Source organism: Rattus norvegicus, chromosome 10 (assembly GCF_036323735.1).
Source record: "Rattus norvegicus strain BN/NHsdMcwi chromosome 10, GRCr8, whole genome shotgun sequence".
Taxonomy (NCBI): domain Eukaryota; kingdom Metazoa; phylum Chordata; class Mammalia; order Rodentia; family Muridae; genus Rattus; species Rattus norvegicus.
In genome coordinates this window covers 75,946,663-75,964,121 of record NC_086028.1, presented here as the reverse complement: position 1 = coordinate 75,964,121, position 17,459 = coordinate 75,946,663, and the positions used below count along the sequence as shown (strand labels likewise).

Below are 17,459 nucleotides of genomic sequence, written 5' to 3'. Positions count from 1 at the left end.
TACAAACAGGTCAAGAACCGAAAACTGGATGATATATGGACATAGAGGATTTTGTTAAAAAGCCATTTTAGTGAATTAGAGACAGAAACCACATTTTAATGTTAAAGTTAGTGAAAGTGAATAGGAACACAAATGTTAAAAGATGGGTGTGGCTTGGGAACTAGAGGATCATTGGGGTAGGTTCTAGTAGCTATGGGATGAGACTGTACTGGTATGAAACCTGGAGCTACTAAGGGCTAGCTAGAACTTCTCAGAAGAAGTTACCATGTGGAAAAGAGGGCATTTGCTGAAGAGCTGTTTGAGAAGACAGAGGTTGACAGGACTGAAAGTAAGGGGAAATGCACATGAAAATAAACTGGAGAGATTAGAAAGAAAGTGAAGTTTCCATGTAAGATGGGCATCTTGGACATGCACTTTCTCCCTGAGAGACAGAGAAGACTGGTTTAAGGATGGTATAACTGCCTTATGGAAAGTAAGGCTACAGTTTGTAGAAATATTGTAAAAATATGGTCTGTTTCATGGTGTTATTTTGGAGACCTCCCAGTGTTTTGCTACCATTTTATATATGAATGTTATCTCTGGGTACAGACATTTTTGAGATAGAAAAATACATAGAAAAAGCTGAGGCAAATCATTAAAAATTATAATTTATTAAAGGTACAAAGATGACCAATACAAGCTACAGGTTTCTCCCAAGTCTAGACTATAATACAATGTTAAAGAAGGCAGACTTAATTTTTTTAAATATTTTAAAACTCAGACCTTTATCTTTGAAGTAAAAAACAAAACAAAACAAAAAAAAAAAACAAACAAAAAAAAAACCACACTGCCCAAATTTGAGTCATAGTTTAAATCAAAAGTAAAAATGAGTTTTAAGACAGGAAAGACTCTAACATTAGATGTTTTGTTAGAATAAGCTGCAGATTAGTTTTAATTCACATATGAGGCATGACCTCCCCCCAAAAGCCTGTATTTTTAGTTCTAGTGGTAGTAATATGGTACTTTGAAACTGATGTGTAATTCTTCTGCCTTGGTGACTTTTTTTCAGAGCTATTTATGAAGAAATTGATGCTTCCCACAAGAAAGGAGCTCAAAGCCATAGTGAATGCTGAGGTAAAAGACAGCTTACGCAACTTAACTTCCATCTAATTTCAGTGCATTATCACATTCTGTATGAAATTCTTTAAGGACCACATCAGTCTGACACATGTTTTAGTACAATACCAAGTTCCTCTAAATTACTTAGTGATGACCAGTGCTCACTAATGAAATACAATCTCTGTGCTCTTATCTAGGTGTGGAAATTCAAAAGTTGGTTTTGGGTATATAGTATTAATGCTAATAAAGCCAGATGATCAGTAGAAATTCCTTGTCACTTTAATGCAGCTCTTATGGCTCTGGTGTGCAGTTCATATCTGCACCAACAGAAGCCATCCTTAGTGCTCCTGCACCACTTATCCTATTTACACACTACTGGAAACCTGATCCTGAGCCTCTTCTCATCACCAACCATGCGGGAAGTACATTCTGGCCTTTGTTCTGCTTACCTGTGGTCTTCCAGTCCTTCAGGAAGGGCAGATAGGCCAATGTTTTCCTTTTATTTCAGACAAATGAACTAAGCATCATAAAGGGTCAGCTCTCTAAAGTAGTCCCTGATCAACGGAGGCCTGGAAGACAAGACCTGCCAACAGGGAAAGCCACAGTGGATCATTTCTCTGCTGGAAACTTCAACATAAAAGCTAACACTTTTTGGGCAACACTGCTGTTCCTCACAATGGCTCAAGATTTCAGGAAAATCTGGTTGTAACAACTTCAGCAGAAGGAAAACTGCCTAGTACTAGACCACTTGGTTAAACTGTAGACTCTTATGTTGTGCAGGCTTGCACCCAGTGCAAATCATGACAGACCTATGACAGGGTTACTTTAAGACCCTATTAGAAAACATTGTAAACAGATGGGGGAAGGAAGAAAATGAGTGCCTTTATTGAACTGAATCTGAATGTAGAGTTCAGTTTGTACTTGTTTATAAATAACATTTTGGTTTAGAATGGCTTGAAAGACTTGATGACTTTAATTGTATTTCAAGTGCCTGAGGAGGCCACTGCATCAGGCGGCCTTTAGGTGTAGTTAGTTCTTTATAATGTTAAACATTCTTGCCTTTTATTATAATTCACATTCTGATTTGAAACAAAGATTACTGGAAAACAGGGCAATGCATCATTCACGTAAAATTAAATTACTATTAATTTGTCAGAGTTGTGTTGTTCTTGTTCTGTCTTCTAGTTTAATGAGCTTTTATGCCAGTAAGTCTTCACAATTTCACCCTTCCAATGATAATGTTAATGAACTTGGAATTATGGTGGTAAATGCTAGCTTAGCCAGCAGGTGTAATTCTGTTAGATCATGATACCATCATTTCCATGTTATCATCTATTTTCAGTACTCTGAATAAAACAGCACTCAAGCCTAACAGAAAAGCCACACGCTTGAACTAAAAATGCAAACTTGGGACCAAGTGACTCCTCTAACACTGAGCTTTTAACTGTTGATTCAGCCAAAGAAAGCTCAGTAGCTGAAGGCATTCACTACCCTGTCATACTCAGAGACCCCATAGTAAGAGAAAATGCTCTCCCACAGCTTGCCCACTACATTGTCTGCTGCAGCATGGGTAGCATTCATCTTGCATACATACTGAGAAAATAAATACATTTTTAAATGGTGTCAGTTTATACTGAAGGAAGAGCAGCCTGCATGTTATGAACTCAAAGAGTTGCACACAGTTTCTTTCTTGAGGTTTTCAGAGACATTATTACAGGTATGAAGGGCTATTCAAGCAATTTACATCTGTGTGGGCAGCCAGCGCATGCATATACAGGCAAAACGATCCTCCTGGCTTAAGCTCCTACTCACTGTGAGAACTCTGGGACCACAGAGGTGAGCTATTACACTCACTCTTTTCAGGCTGGTTCCAGCAACCAGAATTCAAGTTGTCAGTCCTGTGTGGCAAACACTTCAACCCACTGATTCACCTGCCTGGCCCATGATGCAGTTTTCAATCGTCACACTTGTGGTACATTGGGCAGTCATATACTCTCCAGGCTTGGGATATAAAGAATGTTCATATTCTATTACTTAAAACAGCAGTGTTCACTTCCTGCCCTTAAGCACCATCACAGGATAGCAGCATTTTCTCACCACAGACTGAGTTTTGAACTTCTTTTCTCAATCTTAAGTGGGATAAATGAATTGCAAAGAAAGAAAGGCAAAACCATTTAAAATACAAGGTTTCAAAATACATTACTGTAGAATATTCTCTTCTGAGAAAGCACAATACATGATTTTCCAAAAATCGCAAATCTGATGCAGGTCTTGGGAGCTACTTCAATTGTAGCCTGGAACTGCCAACTTGTGCCCTTCCTTCGCTTCAAAAAAAGTGTAAGAAAGAGTGATGAGGTCGACATTCACCATTCTTGGATCTTCTGCAAATTCAGGATCAATGTAGAAAAACACTGGCATATCTACTTCTTCTTGTGGATTAAGCCTTTGTTCTTCAAAACAGAAGCACTACAAATTATAAAAAGATACTTGGTGAGTAACAGGCCTACTCTATTACTTAAAACAAAGCAATATTAATTTCCTGCCCTTAAGTGCCATTATAGGACAACAGCATCTTTTCATGGAAGATTGACTTTTGCTTTAAGGGTTACAAACACAGTAGCCAGATGTGGTGATGCAGCCCTCTGATTCCACCACTTGGAAGCAGAGGCAAGTAGGTCTCTGTAAGTTCCAGTCAGCCTTGGTCTACATAGAGTCCCAGGATGGTCAGGACTATGCAGACCCTGTCTCCAAACAAACAACAAGAGCAAACACTGTCTAGCTGGTGTTGGCAATGAAGAGTTAAAGGGGGAAAAAGGCTTTATAGTTAGAGAAAATAAGTACTAAGTGAGGGTTTTGCTTTGTTTTTTACTGAATTAGGGTCTCACACTGTAGCCTAGAATCCATTACATATAGGCTCTACCTTATGGCCTTGCTCCCATTTCAGCCTGTTGAGTACTAGGATTAAAGGCATGAACTCAACACCCAGCCAGAAAAGAATTTTTACAAATTAAAAGCATTTAATTCAGATTAAGCAGTTTCTCAAACATTTATCATAAAGTTTATATTCAGCTTACCTGTATTTTATTGAAATATTGTCCGGCTTCAAACGGTACAACATTATATGTAGAAATTCCAATTACTGGTTTGTCAGTAGGATTCTTAGCTTTATAAAATGCCAGTGCAGTCTCTCCTGGTACCACCTGTTTTAATAAACACACATTAACTCTAATGCCATTCTTTCCTCCTGCTAAATTAAGTCATATTATTTGCCTATTCATTGGACCTTACTACCTAACCCAATATACCATGAATATTGCAACAAGCCTATCTTAGTTTCAGATTGTATTTGCTTATGTCAATAAGGAATCAATTATGAATATCCCTGTTGGTTGTCTGACATTCTTCAAGCAATAACCTGCAAATTAGTTACAATGTATCGAAAGACAAGCCAAGCAAACCACAGCCCAACTACTTTCTAGTAGTTAAACCAGAATGTCATGATGGCCGAATCTTTTAAAGGATGCCAATGTTAAACTTACCTTAACTCTGAGTGCCTTGAATATACAACCAGAGTAAAACCAACTGAACAAAATCTGTGAAGCAGTTAATAGTTTGAAAAATTAAAAACAAACAGCTGCAACCATGGCCACCATCGCATATCCTGTCGCCAGTACCAATTCACCATCACCCTGTTACTCCCATGCAATTTGAACCATTATCCAAAACTATAACCTACAAAATCCTTAATGAAGATTAGGTGATGTTTACTAAATTGGACAAGCACTAGGATTTAAGGGTTTGTTAATAATAATGTTTGAAATTAAGGCGTTTCTGAGTCATCTCCATTAACATGCAAATCTTACTTCAAATCCTCCCAGGACTGCAATTAGTAAAAATTTCCAAGCATTTGGATACAATATATATATATTGTATATAGTTATATATATATATATATATATTGTATATAGTTACTTCTGTTACTATTGAAATAATTACCTCACATCTTTAAATATTTTTGGTAGTGGGGATACTTAGTTCAGGGGTGGACTGCTTGCCTAGCACATAAAAGACCCTTGGTTCAGACCTCAGTACTTTCTCCTTCCCCTAAAATTATATCTTTTTTTTTTAAGGAACACAAATACTTATGATAAAGCAGTAAATTATTTTTATTATTTTTATTATTACCAGTGATTCTCCACATTTTTCTTATTATCATCTCTTCCAGAGTAAGTCAGAAAGCTATATAACATGACCAGGTACTACTTTAAACTCAACATTAATGACTAAAGAATTCAAGCAGCTTCTAATCACGATTATAAACACACGGCATTGTTACAAGTTATTAAAAGTTAAAATATACCCAGCACCATACACAGTAGAAACCTCTATATCTCTAATTCACATAGATCTTAATGCCACAGTTGAATATTTTAAGGAGATATTAATGTTAAACTGACCTTAAATCTAATTACAATAAATTTACAATCAGAATATAACTGACTGAATAAAACTTGGTTGAAACAAAGGTTAATGCAGGGAAAAATCAAGAAAAATAGCGAGTAAGGTAGGACCATGAGTTTTAGGGCAGGTTGGGCTACACATTGAGAGTCTGTCACAAAAATCTCTAAATTGTTACATTCAAAGGGAAGTAGACATTTCCAAAACACTAATAATTCAATAATTACATTTCATGAATTATATTCCACAATTATTGAGTGTAATTATTCATGGGGTGTCCTAGCATTTTGAAATGCACTTAGGCAGGTGTAATTGTCACTCACATAGATCTCTGTTTGCTGAGGTCTGAAGTTCCACTGGAGACTGGCGTGAACGTCAGCATTGAAGGTGACCTTAATGATCCGGTCCTTAACAGGCACCATGTTTTCAATCTGGTCTGAGGCATGCCCAGCCACTGCTGATCCTCCAAGTCCAGTAGTCTAGAACAAGACACTGGCAATGGTAAGCAGCAGGTTTTAGATCTTCACTGATTTACTCGATAAAAGCAAAATTTTAAACGACTGAATGTACTACTTGCAGCCAAACTGTATGCCACCCCAACCACTCCTGTAACTGCATCAATGGCTCTCTGAATTTGTTAAAACGATTCCTACGTTTTCAGCAGTGAGTCATTTTAAAAAGCAGATTTTGAAGACAAACTGTCTCTGAGAGGATAGCAACAATTTCCAAGTGTAACTTTCATTAAACACATTTCCCTTTACTGCTAGTATATTTTAAATTATTATCCACTTAAAAAAAAAGTTTATCCAAACCTAGTCATTTCAACATAAACAGAGAGATATCTAACTTTTCCATGTTCCTGTTTATACTTTACCGTGCCATGGGTTTTATAGTTCCAATCAGTTCATAACGTTATTTTTATATTGTGCTTTCCTAGGGCATCATAAATGTTTTCCTACATTGGAGGATTAATGTTTTGCTGCCTCTCAACCGTAATTCTCTGCATACACACAGCTTATTTATGGTTCAACACAAGTTGATGAGTACCTGACTTTCTCTTCTGGCTACTCAGCCAACCACCATAAAGTAGCAAGAGTAATTTGTGTCTGATGTTTCCTCATTGCCATTACTTCTTCATTGGATATGGAGGTGGCGCTACTTCCAGCCTTATTGCTGCCTGAGGTTACCAGATAATTTACCTGTCCTACACTAGAAAAACAAAGGGTCATATCTGAGGCTAAAGGAAGACCCTAAAAAACTACCATATTAATAGTTTACTATCTTTCTTTTGCTTCTTAAACATGTTACTTAGCTTTTTCAACTTCTCTCAACATTGTCAAATTACACTTTAATCCTAAAAGATAAATCATAGGGCAAGTGCTTGACCTTTTTTTTAAACAGGTAAGGATAGGATTCTGTGGAGAGTGAGTTTTAAGATGAACTATTTTTTTTTCATCAATTTAAATCGGCTGAATAAAAAGCAACTTAGGTTTGTCCTCCTCCAATAACAATTCCTTATAGGGTTGGGTATTTAGCTCAGCGGTAGAGCGCTTGCCTAGCAAGCACAAGGCCCTGGGTTCGGTCCCCAGCTCCGGAAAAAAAAAAGAAAAAAAAAACAAAACAAAACAAAATAATTCCTTACATATTCTAGGGACATATTAGTGAAGTTTCTCAAGTTTGGTGTTTAAAACTAGACAAAACAGGTAGAAAACAGAAAAATGATGTCCTGAGCTCAGGCCTGAGTCAGTCATAGTTTCCCTGGGTTACATTTTAATCTGCTCATAAAATGGGACCATTCTATGGCTTCTTATATGTCCCTCCTTTATTTCTTGCTCGGTGTAACAGTGTAATACAAGTAACAGGGCACTCTTTTGGACATACCAGCGTTTAACGTGGAACTTTTTAGGCATTCTTTTTCTTTTTTCTTTTTAACCCATCGCTAATCTAGCCTAGCCTGACGCTAACCTAACCTGACGGAAGCTTGTGAACATACACTCAGGAGTGTCGATTCCATTTCTGTCGGTCTCAGTACTGCTGTATTCCTGGCACCTTAGGTTGGACAGTTATTTGGGGTGTCCTGTGAACCTTCAGGTATGTGACAGCCTCTCTAACCTCTACTCACAAAGTGTCTGCAGTACCCCATCCCTGGGCTTCACAGAATGGCTGTACTGATTGCACTTTGAGGGGTGGCACCAGCTCCCTCATTACCGGAACCTGCTTCCCCATGCAGTTTTCTTTAGTGACCTTGGGTACGTCCTTCCCGGTCTGGAACCGAGGCGACCACGGGTGGGTAACCTCGGCCTCTGGGACAGAGTGATGGCTCAGGTGGGATCCGTGCCGCGCCTCGTCCCTCCCTACCTGGCAGTAGAGCCGATAGAGGGGCACCGCGGCGTACGAGGCCCCCAGCATGCCCACGGCGGCCGCGGCCACGTACGTGAGCACCGTCTTGTTCCGCCGCCGCCACTCGTCTTCCTGCGCCCGCTGGAAAGGGTTGCTGCTCTTCGGCCGCCGTGGCGGCTGCGCGACGGGACCCCGGGCCCCGCTCGGGCGCTTCCATGTCCCGAGGCGTCTCAGTCCCTGCTCCGCGCCTCCGACCCCATTCCATCCCGGCCTAAGAGCCCGCTCTGCGTTCACCACCGTCCGGCCCGACCACCGGGGCTGGCTCCAGCCCCGGCCACACAAAGTGATGAACCTCCATCCCGGACACCAGAGCCCTCCCATAACCCCCCGGAAAGAACGCCCGCCTGTCAGGGCCGCTAGGCGAGATCTCGCGACACTTCCGGAGTCTCGCGGTCTCCGGCTTGAGCTCCGCTGCTGCCTTGACTACCAGATTCCACAGGTAGCAGTCGCGCTACGGAGGCCGGGTGGCCCGAAGAGGGTAAGTTCGCGTTTTTTTGCTAGGCGACTGTGCCTCGCACTTTGTTTCCTGATGATGCTTCTTTAATTTACTTTGAGGAAAATGCATTTGGGCCTTCGGCGTGCAAACTCCTCACCGGAGAGTGTACTCTCATCTTCCCAAACTCCGCCAGTCTTTGTCTTGACCTAGCGGCCCCCAGCGGCAGCTCTGCCGCGGGGCTTCCACTTGGGGTTCACTAAACCCCCTCGCTTACTGCCTCTGACCGAGCTCGGGCAAACTTGCCTCTTTCAGGAACACTTTACTGTGAGAACCGCATTTCTCTCCAACACTCTCCACTTGTGCGTCTTCTCAGCCCCAAGGGCAGATGTCTTCTACTGCGCGGATAGCCTCCCTGCTCTTTACCCAGCAAAAACATCAAGTCAGAGAGCCGCCGCCGGAAAAATTAAGTTTGTTCAGAATAGAGGGGCCAGGACATCAGGGCCTTTAAATCTGAAGGAATAAGGATGTGCATCTTGCAGGCAGAGACTCCTGGGGAAATACGCTATATATAACTTTCTTCAGTTCTCCAATGCTCCACAAACAAGTGCCACTATTAAATAGCACTAAGAGCAGACTCGGAAGTTAAGCCTTAATGAATTTACTGAAATCTTGTCCCTGCATAAATTTTATTTTATCATGACTTCTCCATAACCTGATGGCTTTATTGTGTGAGTGGAAATCACAGTGGTTCATGACTATAATGTTATTGTCCCATTCCTTGAAGCATGGTAAGAATTTTATACAGTTAGATCGTTTCTTTTTCAAAAAAAAATTCTTTCGAATTAATTCTTTGAGGGTATTTTACTTTGTATTTGGGTCATATTCACCCCCCACTCCAGGCTCCTCCCAGATCTACCCTCCCCCCACCCCAGTGAGTCCAGTCTGAAGGCGAACTAACTCATGGATGTGTGCTGGTCTATGAGTGCAATCTATGTGATGGATCACACCGTTAAGGAAAACTGACTTTCCTCCTTCCAGAAGCTATAAGAAGCCAATAGCTCTCTTGTGCCTACCTTTCCACCTCCGTGAAGCAAGAGCTTTTTTTCTGATGGCCGGGGTAGGTCTAATTATCCCCACTCTGTGGATTAGAACCAAAGGCCTGAAGAGCAGTCAGTCAGCACCTACTCCTTAACTCTTACAGAACCATACATCTTTTTACTTTGCTGCAGACCATCCCAAATTAAGTCAGGTACAATCACTTTTGTTATCGATTGCGGTCTCTACTGAAGGACTCAGAAAGTAAATGTAAATAAAGAAATTTCAAGGAACAGTGTCTGCTATGGAAATAGCTGAGGGCATGAACTAGTTGAGAGTGACAATGGGGAGGGATCCGGACGTTCTGTCTCTGTCGGAGGTAAAATAAGGTCTTCCTGGAGGTGACATTTCAGCCCACTCTCGAACTGTGAAAAAAGAGCTACCCCGCGAGGCAGCAGTCTCACGTTGAGTGCAAGACCAGAGGTAGAAATAAGTTGGAGAGGATTAAAGAATAACCAAACCAAACAGCAACAAGAAACAGCTTGCGAACCTTGCATAATGAGCAGAGCTAACAGTGGAAGGAAACAGGGTCACAGCAGGCCCAGACACCCCATACTGCAGAGCCATTTAAGCCACGTCTAAGGGCAGCTTAGTGTTAGGAACACGGGAGAGATCTGGTCTGATTTGATTCGCACTGGAGGAAGAACATGATGTTAGTCACACGGTGGGAATGAACAGGGCAAGGGTGGAAGAAGTGAAGGGCATCTCTAGCTCCGTGTCAGTGGAGGTGACAGCATTGAGGAAGTAACTGCGTAGCGGCCACAGAGCCACTCAGTTGCAGTGCCAAGGGCTCTAGTCACCGTCTAGGACATCACTCTAGTACATTGTCTCAGAAGTTACAAAATTCAGACTACAATTTTTTCTTCCATCTTGTTAGGTCAGGATCACCCTTTCCCACTGCATGTACCTTGATTCATACACCAGATTGTCAAAATTTTGAGAATGAGATCTCTCATGTTTTAGTTTCCTGTCAGCGTAGCTTCGCATCACATGTGAGGGGCTGGAGAGGGGGCTCAGGTGTCTAGGGCATTTGCTGTTCTTGCAGAGGTCCCGGCTTCCCTTCCAGCACATACCTAGGGACTCAGAACTGTCTCTGACTTCCGTTCCTGGGAGCGTGATTCTAGCTTCTTCAGGCACTGCACATACATGGCACACACATGCACATACATGGCACACACATGTAGACAATATACTTGTAAACTTTTTTAAATCTTATGCTAATGTTAATGTGCTTAAAGCCAACCATTTATTTTCTTCAACTGTTTCCCCCTTCCAGTCATTTTTTTCTCCATTATTCAAAGCACCTATATAAATATATCAGTAATAAGGTTGCAATCATGACTGCTTTTATTTATTGATTGGAAGTGAATATCTGAGGAGCAGCCATTTTGATAGCAGTAAAGTGATATAGATCTTTCTAGATTTCTCTTTTAATAAAATAAAATAGGAACCAATCCAGTTTCTGTATGATAATGTAAAATGACAGCCCATGTTTATCGAAGTGTTTCTGGATGACAATTAAAATGTTTCAATCTCCAGTTGTCACTGAAATCATTCAAAAGTTATATAAACATTGCAGAAATAATAAATTATCTACTTATCCTTCACGTGGTTCCCATGATCTTAAAGATCTTTGTACCATGGAGAAGAGGGCAGACAGACAATATTCTGGCACTGTAAACTGAGTTCTTAAATGAGTATTGATTGCAAGGACACAGTACAGGCATCCAGGTCAAGTATTTAACATCAACCCAATGTTATGCTATCATAGCAGATCAATACCATGCTATCACCTCGGCCCATCATAACAGCATACTTCAGAATAGTTACTCAACAAATGTATTATGTTTCTGGAGGCTAGAGAATCAAGAGCAAGGTGCTGGCTAATTTCTTAGGAGGATTCTCTCTCACGTGTACCAAACTTGTGTACTAGCATGCCTGGCAGGAGTCAGTAAGCTTGGTGACGTCTTTCTTAAAGGCACACTAACCCCTTCTAATCAATCAGGTTGCTCCACCATTATGATCTCATTTAACCTTAATAACTCTTTAATCTGAACAGAACTCCACTAGGGCCAGGGTTTCAGCATCAGTGTTTTAGAGAACGTGTCTGTTCAGAACTTCACACTGCGGTGTCCATGAACTCTGTTGAAATTAATATCGCGTAAGTCACTTTTTCCAGCTTAGGTCTAGAGTCTGGTCCAAGATGGTCCCCTGTTCTCAGTTGCCTTGCCCCTTTACTTTCCACCAGTGTGAAGTTATTCTTCAGCCTTTCTACATGCCCTTGAGATTTTTAATTACCTGATGGTTAATTGGTACACTATTCCTTGGTATGCATCTGTATGATTGTGTGTGATGTTTTCTCATGGTTTATGAGCCTCTGTTAGAAGCACAACTGAAGTGATGTGCGTGCCTCCTTGAATTTCCTTAAGAGTCATATAGTGTCAACCTGCTTCATGACCAAGGTTTTTATCTCTTTACTGAGGTGTATCTTCACGGATTTGTTTTTATTTTTGTTGTTTAGAGACAGGGTCGTCCAGAGAAACCCAGGCTGACTTCAAACTCAAAAATCCTCCTGCATCAGCCTCCAGCACTGCAATTACAGATGTATATCACCATACCTGGACAAGTTTCATTATTACAAAGGTTGTAAAAATTATTTTATGCTCATTAAGAAACAACTACTGTGGCCTATGGGGAGAAGCTATTGGAAGCATCTGTAAGGCCAAGTGTTACTTTTACACATTCTCACTTGCTTCTATGTTTATGTCAATACACACTGGTTAATTCCTCTTCTGATGAAGGGGAAATTTTACCTTTGCCGTGCTCCGCTTGCATTTTCCCTGACCTAACCTTGGCATCCACTATTAGTGTGGGAGTTTGGCCTCCTTTAGTGGCCTCCTTTAAATATATTCATATTTAGAAATAAAGTTTAGGAAACAGAAGCAGTCATTACTTCTAGACCCTCTCAACACAGAACTAGACGATTTGTATATGTAGTGTTATAGTTATATATATGTGCCCAACAAGAGAAATAAGCCTACTATTTTGTTTAAATATATGTCCTTGCCTGTTTGTTCCCCCCAGCACATAAGCAAATAGCCATAGCTGACAACTTGGCCCCAAACATGTGAATTCACTTTTGCCTGTAATGTCAACCCAAAGAATATGCTACATCGTAGACACCATTTAAAAGTTCAGCATGACAGAATGGAAGAGGGCAGAGTCAAAAGAAAAGTGACTACAGTTAGACCATTCGGCTTCTGGCAGTTTTGAAGACCTGGAGGAAGGAAGAAAGGCCATGTAGGAAGAAATTGGTTCTGAACACAGTCCCTTCTCCTGCCCTCTCCCAAGCTCAACCCTTACTGAGGCCAATCTTTCCACTCTGTGGATGAAAACAAAAAACAAAACAAAAAACCAATTCAGAGTGTTGAAGTAATTTCTAAACTTTTATAAGTTTATTAAGCTGGTAGTATCAGACTTAGAGCTTAGGCTTAAAATGTTTGTGACTGTGCTTCTCAGTGCTTTTCCGCACCCTGTGTAGAAAGCAGCTTTATAATGGGCAGTGTTAGCATTGGAGCACAACTATTTCCTTTTCAATATCAGGAAGTTTGTTCTGCCTTGATTAAAATCATTAATGTGCTAAGATGTCTACTTATAAGGTAGCACGTGCTAAGATGATTTCTGAGCAAGAACCAACTAGAGCTAAATACAGATCAAAGTCAGAACATGGTGTGGAGACCTGAGGTCAAGGACCTTACATTGTAATACAAGATCGACATGAACAGCTATAAGAATAATGCAGTATTAGGAAATGCTGAGATTTATTTTTTTCTCTAAAGTCTTAAATGAACGCATAACCCTAGGCTGCAACTTCAGTCAGTCTGAGCGTGCTCGTGGTACTGCATGAATCACTGTGGTAACTAATGCTGATTAGTGTTCCACCGTGGATGGACTGTGAACTCCTTTAGTTGGTCGAACCCTGTTCTGAAGCTAGAAGTACAATTACATAAAGCCTGGAGTGGCATTAAAGACTTGACAGTTAATATCCAGTACCAGCAAAAAGTTAAACCTGACAAACTCCTTCTAGTTAGCTATGGTCATATCCACTTTTACATTTATAAGGTTAAATAGTCACATAAACTTTTTGATATTCACATAATGTTGTCTAAACGGGGTGCTGGGTTTTCTGATGATTTTAAAGATAATGAAGGTGTAGCTTTTTAATTTGGTTTGCATTCTCATGTGTGTGTGTGTGTGTGTGTGTGTGTGTGTGTGTGTGTGTGTGTTGCTCATTCATTCATTCATTTTCAAGACAGGATTTATCTGCATAGTTCTGCTGTCCTGGAACTCTCTGTAGACCAGGTGGGCCTCAAACTCACAGATCTGCTTGACTCTGCCACCCATCCTGAGTACTGGGATTATGTTTGCTAATCACCTCTCACCAGTCATAAAGTATCATAATACCTGTGATTCCATAACCACGCATATTTGGGTGACACTATTTGGATCCAATGGGTTACTTTTTAGCAAAAAGAAAAGAAAAATATAAAGATGACATGAAGTTGGAAAATTAATGTGGAGAAGGTCATACAAGGAAGCGGGTTAAATGATCAGAATATATTATATACAGGTCTGATAGTCTCCTTGCCTGTGATAAAACCCCTGGTTTTGCTTTATGTCACTATGGATCCCCAAAAGACTGTCCTTAAAATGTTTTCGTTTTCCCTTGTTTTTTCTAACCTTCTTGTGGTGATTTAAATATGCTTGGCCCAGAGAGTGGCACTATTGGAAGGTGTGACCTGTTGGAGTAGGAGTGTCACTGTGGGAGTGGGCTTTGAGAGAGCTTCTTCCTAACTGCCTATAAGGCAGTTTTCTCCTGTTTGCCTTCAGAACAAGATGTAGAACTCTCAGCTTCTCCAGCACCATGCCTGCCTGGAGACTGTTGTGATAACAATGGACTGAACCTCAGAATCTTTAAGCCAGGCCCAATTAAATGTCGATTATAAGAGCTGCCTTGGTCATGGTGTCTCTTCACAGCAGTGGAACCCTGACTAAGACACTTTCCCTTTTTCCTTTTTCTGTTTTGGGTTTTGTTGTTGTTGTTGTTGAAACGGAGTTTCCCTGGTTTCAGACTCATGAGCCTCCTCTTTCCTCAACCTCCCTGCGCTGGTATCACAGGTTGTAGCAGAGTGCTTACTTAGCACCCCCTTTATTGTTCATAATCATTTATTGTGTTAAGTTTTTATTTCAAAGGATATTTTATAAGCCATAGTTACCTCTGTTTTCTTTAGATATGTATCACTAGTTAGCCACTAGTGTGTGTGTGTGTGTGTGTGTGTGTGTGTGTGTGTGTACCCCTATACCCTTGAAAAGAGGAATAGTACTCTTTTCTAGGAAGAGACTCATTGAGCACTGTTTTACCCAAGATAAACCCTTACATTCAGTGTGAACCAACAATCCCCAATGTGTCATCTGCATCTTCAGAGACCTATTAAATGGCCAGAAATCTCTGAAAAAGAAAAAGCTTTCTCAGGAGCTTATGAAGTTATTGCGATTGTCATCATTATTAGATTTCAGAGTCTTGCTATTAAACCAACAAATCTCTCCTTGACCGGTATCACTTTGTCCTTCCCTTTCCTTCTAGTGATCTCTGTACTGAGGGCAAACTGTTGGAAAGGCATTGGAGTTTCTTGACCTCACAGCTTGTGAAGTGCTTTGAAATGAATGTGGAAGCATACTGTCAGGGAAGGGTGGGAATTAGGCTCTGCTTACAAAGCTCTTGTGAGTATTCAAGATGTATTATTTTAATCTTTGCAATGACAGCAGAAAAAGATATAATGGTTTATGATAAGGAGAGTTTGTATGCCTGTGTGTGCTGAGGTGTTATGATGTACTTGTGTATAAATCAATTTATTGCAGATGTGCGGTCTACTATGATAAGGTGTGTGTGTGTGTGTGTGTGTGTGTGTGTGTGTGTGTGTGTGTGTGTGTGTGCGCGCGTGCTTGTGCTGCCCTTAGTTAGCTTGCTTGGAGCTTTTTTCATTGAAGTGAGGGATCTAGTAGTCATTTATAGAACTTGGAATAAGAGAGAAACTGTTTTCTAGAAGATACTACAGTTACTTAACACCATGTGTCATTTACAAAGTAGTTGGTGTGTGAGTGTGTATTTGCCTGTGCCTGTGTTCATATGTATGTACATGCCTGAGTGTGTATCCATGAATTGCACATGGGCATGGTGCACAGGCTAGGGCTTCAAAGTTGCCATCAGGTTTCTTCTATTACTCTACACTTTGCTTTTTGAGACTAGATCCCTCATTAAAACTGGAAATCATAGATTTTCTCTACTTGCTGGTCAGTGAGGTCCAATGAGTTCCAATGATGTTCCAGTGACGCTCCACTCCATTGATGCTCCAGTGAGCTCCAGTGATGCTCCAGTGAGCTCCAGTGATGCTCCAGTGATACTCCAGTGATGCTCCAGTGAGCTCCAGTGATGCTCCAGTGATGCTTCAGTGAGCTCCAGTGATGCTCCAGTGAGCTCCAGTGATGCTCCAGTGAGCTCCAGTGATGCTCCAGTGAGCTCCAGTGATGCTCCAGTGAGCTCCAGCGATGCTCCAGTGAGCTCCAGTGATGCTTCAGTGAGCTCCAGTGATATTCCAGTGATGCTCCAGTGAGCTCCAGTGATGCTCCAGTGAGCTCCAGTGATGCTTCAGTGAGCTCCAGTGATGCTCCAGTGAGCTCCAGTGATGCTCCAGTGATGCTCCAGTGAGCTCCAGTGATGCTCCAGTGATGCTCCAGTGATGCTCCAGTGAGCTCCAGTGATGCTCCAGTGATGCTCCAGTGAGCTCCAGTGATGCTCCAGTGAGCTCCAGTGATGTTCCAGTGAGCTCCAGTGATGCTCCAGTGATGCTCCAGTGAGCTCCAGTGATGCTCCAGTGAGCTCCAGTGATGCTCCCTTCTCAAGCTCCCCAACACTGGGGTTACAAGTGCACTCAGCTTTTTACATGGTCGCTGGGGATGTAAGTCAGGCCCTCATGCTTGGTCCATCACATAGATCACATTAAAAGGTATTAACAAAAGAAAGAAAGAATTAAAAATTTAAAAATTGACTTATAAATGTATAAAATTGATATGAAGATAACTTTGGAACTCTCTAGGAAGTACAAAAGATCATCCAAGTTCTTTGACTGAAAATAACATTATAAAATCAAATACTAATACTTTCTCTATTTATAACTCTAGTATGATTTTCCAATAAATACCATTGCTTTGTCTTTTTAATTAAGGGAACTTTGAAGTTAATGTGTACATATAAAATCCAAAACAGTTAGGAAAAGTTGGCTAAATAAAATAACAAGGGAGAATTGGTTTTATCAGATGTAGGAATATATTATGAAGCCTATTTAATTTAAATAGATTAATTTAGTATATAAATGAATACTCTAATCAAATGCAAATGACAAGAGTTGAACAAATGTAAGAATTACCCTGTGGATGAAGGTTGCATCTCCAGCCAGAGGTGGCAGACTGCTTTTGAGTGTGACTCAGACATACAGAGACCTTCCAGGAGGAAAAGTCAGGGTTGGTGTCTGTGTCACATTCATGCTAAGATGGTTATCAGATGTCTAAAATAAAATTATAAAAGGCCCCAAAAGAAATGCACACAACTGACTTACTGATCTTGGAGTGGGAAAGGAATGTCTAGTTCAAGCTTAAATACAGATACCATCAAGGATCAGTGAAATTAGCTACATGTCTTTGCATGTTCATAGCCGAAAACAAAGAGAGAAAATCGTATTTTGAGTTTTGGTGCTGACAGAGGGTATTGAACAGAGAAAAATGATAAAGAGAAAAGGGTGAAGGGAGCAGGTCATTCCTTCCTTGCTTTTTAGTGAAATGGTTCTAAAGCAAAGGAAAGAAGCAGAGGAAAGAAGCAGAGGTATCTAGAGCTTCTTTAAGGTACAGTTTTCCTCAC

The 17,459-nt window shown here is 40.8% G+C and overlaps 3 protein-coding genes across 23 annotated transcripts in view; 2 read left to right on the top strand and 1 right to left on the bottom strand.

The window, feature by feature from the left end:
* Tom1l1 (target of myb1 like 1 membrane trafficking protein) overlaps nucleotides 1-2,469 on the top strand; it is a 44,073-nt gene extending 41,604 nt beyond the window's left edge. For 4 of the 6 annotated variants that reach the window (XM_063268709.1, XM_039085577.2, XM_039085579.2 and 1 more), the window contains 2 exons: nucleotides 1,049-1,113; nucleotides 1,607-2,253. In XM_063268709.1, coding sequence (XP_063124779.1) covers nucleotides 1,049-1,112 — 64 coding nt within the window. In that variant the 3' untranslated portion in view covers nucleotide 1,113; nucleotides 1,607-2,253. Of the gene's footprint in view, nucleotides 1-1,048; nucleotides 1,114-1,606 lie in introns of those variants that run through there. The other 2 variants (NM_001253859.1, XR_005489750.2) reach the window with 2 other exon arrangements.
* Cox11 (cytochrome c oxidase copper chaperone COX11) lies at nucleotides 1,724-8,297 on the bottom strand. The gene is made up of 4 exons (NM_001109575.1): nucleotides 7,915-8,297; nucleotides 5,880-6,035; nucleotides 4,173-4,298; nucleotides 1,724-3,564 (listed from the first exon to the last, which is right to left on the bottom strand). Exons 1-4 carry the CDS (start codon nucleotides 8,275-8,277, stop codon nucleotides 3,382-3,384), a joined length of 828 nt encoding a protein of 275 aa, NP_001103045.1. The 5' UTR covers nucleotides 8,278-8,297; the 3' UTR covers nucleotides 1,724-3,381.
* Nucleotides 8,298-8,304: 7 nt separating this feature from the next.
* Stxbp4 (syntaxin binding protein 4) overlaps nucleotides 8,305-17,459 on the top strand; it is a 156,880-nt gene continuing 147,725 nt past the window's right edge. For 11 of the 16 annotated variants that reach the window (XR_005489844.1, XR_005489842.1, XR_005489850.2 and 8 more), the window contains exon 1: nucleotides 8,305-8,434. The gene's annotated coding sequence lies outside the window, so the exon portion shown is untranslated. Of the gene's footprint in view, nucleotides 8,435-12,008; nucleotides 12,131-17,459 lie in introns of those variants that run through there. The other 5 variants (XR_005489845.1, XR_005489843.1, XR_005489848.2 and 2 more) reach the window with 4 other exon arrangements.

What these genes read in the sequence shown, in the direction of transcription:
- Cox11 (NM_001109575.1), bottom strand. Translation starts at nt 8,277, where the DNA reads ATGGGAGGGCTCTGGTGTCCGGGATGGAGGTTCATCACTTTGTGTGGC. An exon ending in TCTATCGGCTCTACTGCCAG is followed by an intron (nt 6,036 to 7,914) that starts GTAGGGAGGGAC and finishes GTCTTGTTCTAG; the next exon opens with ACTACTGGACTTGGAGGATC. An exon ending in AATATTTCAATAAAATACAG is followed by an intron (nt 3,565 to 4,172) that starts GTAAGCTGAATA and finishes TATAATTTGTAG; the next exon opens with TGCTTCTGTTTTGAAGAACA.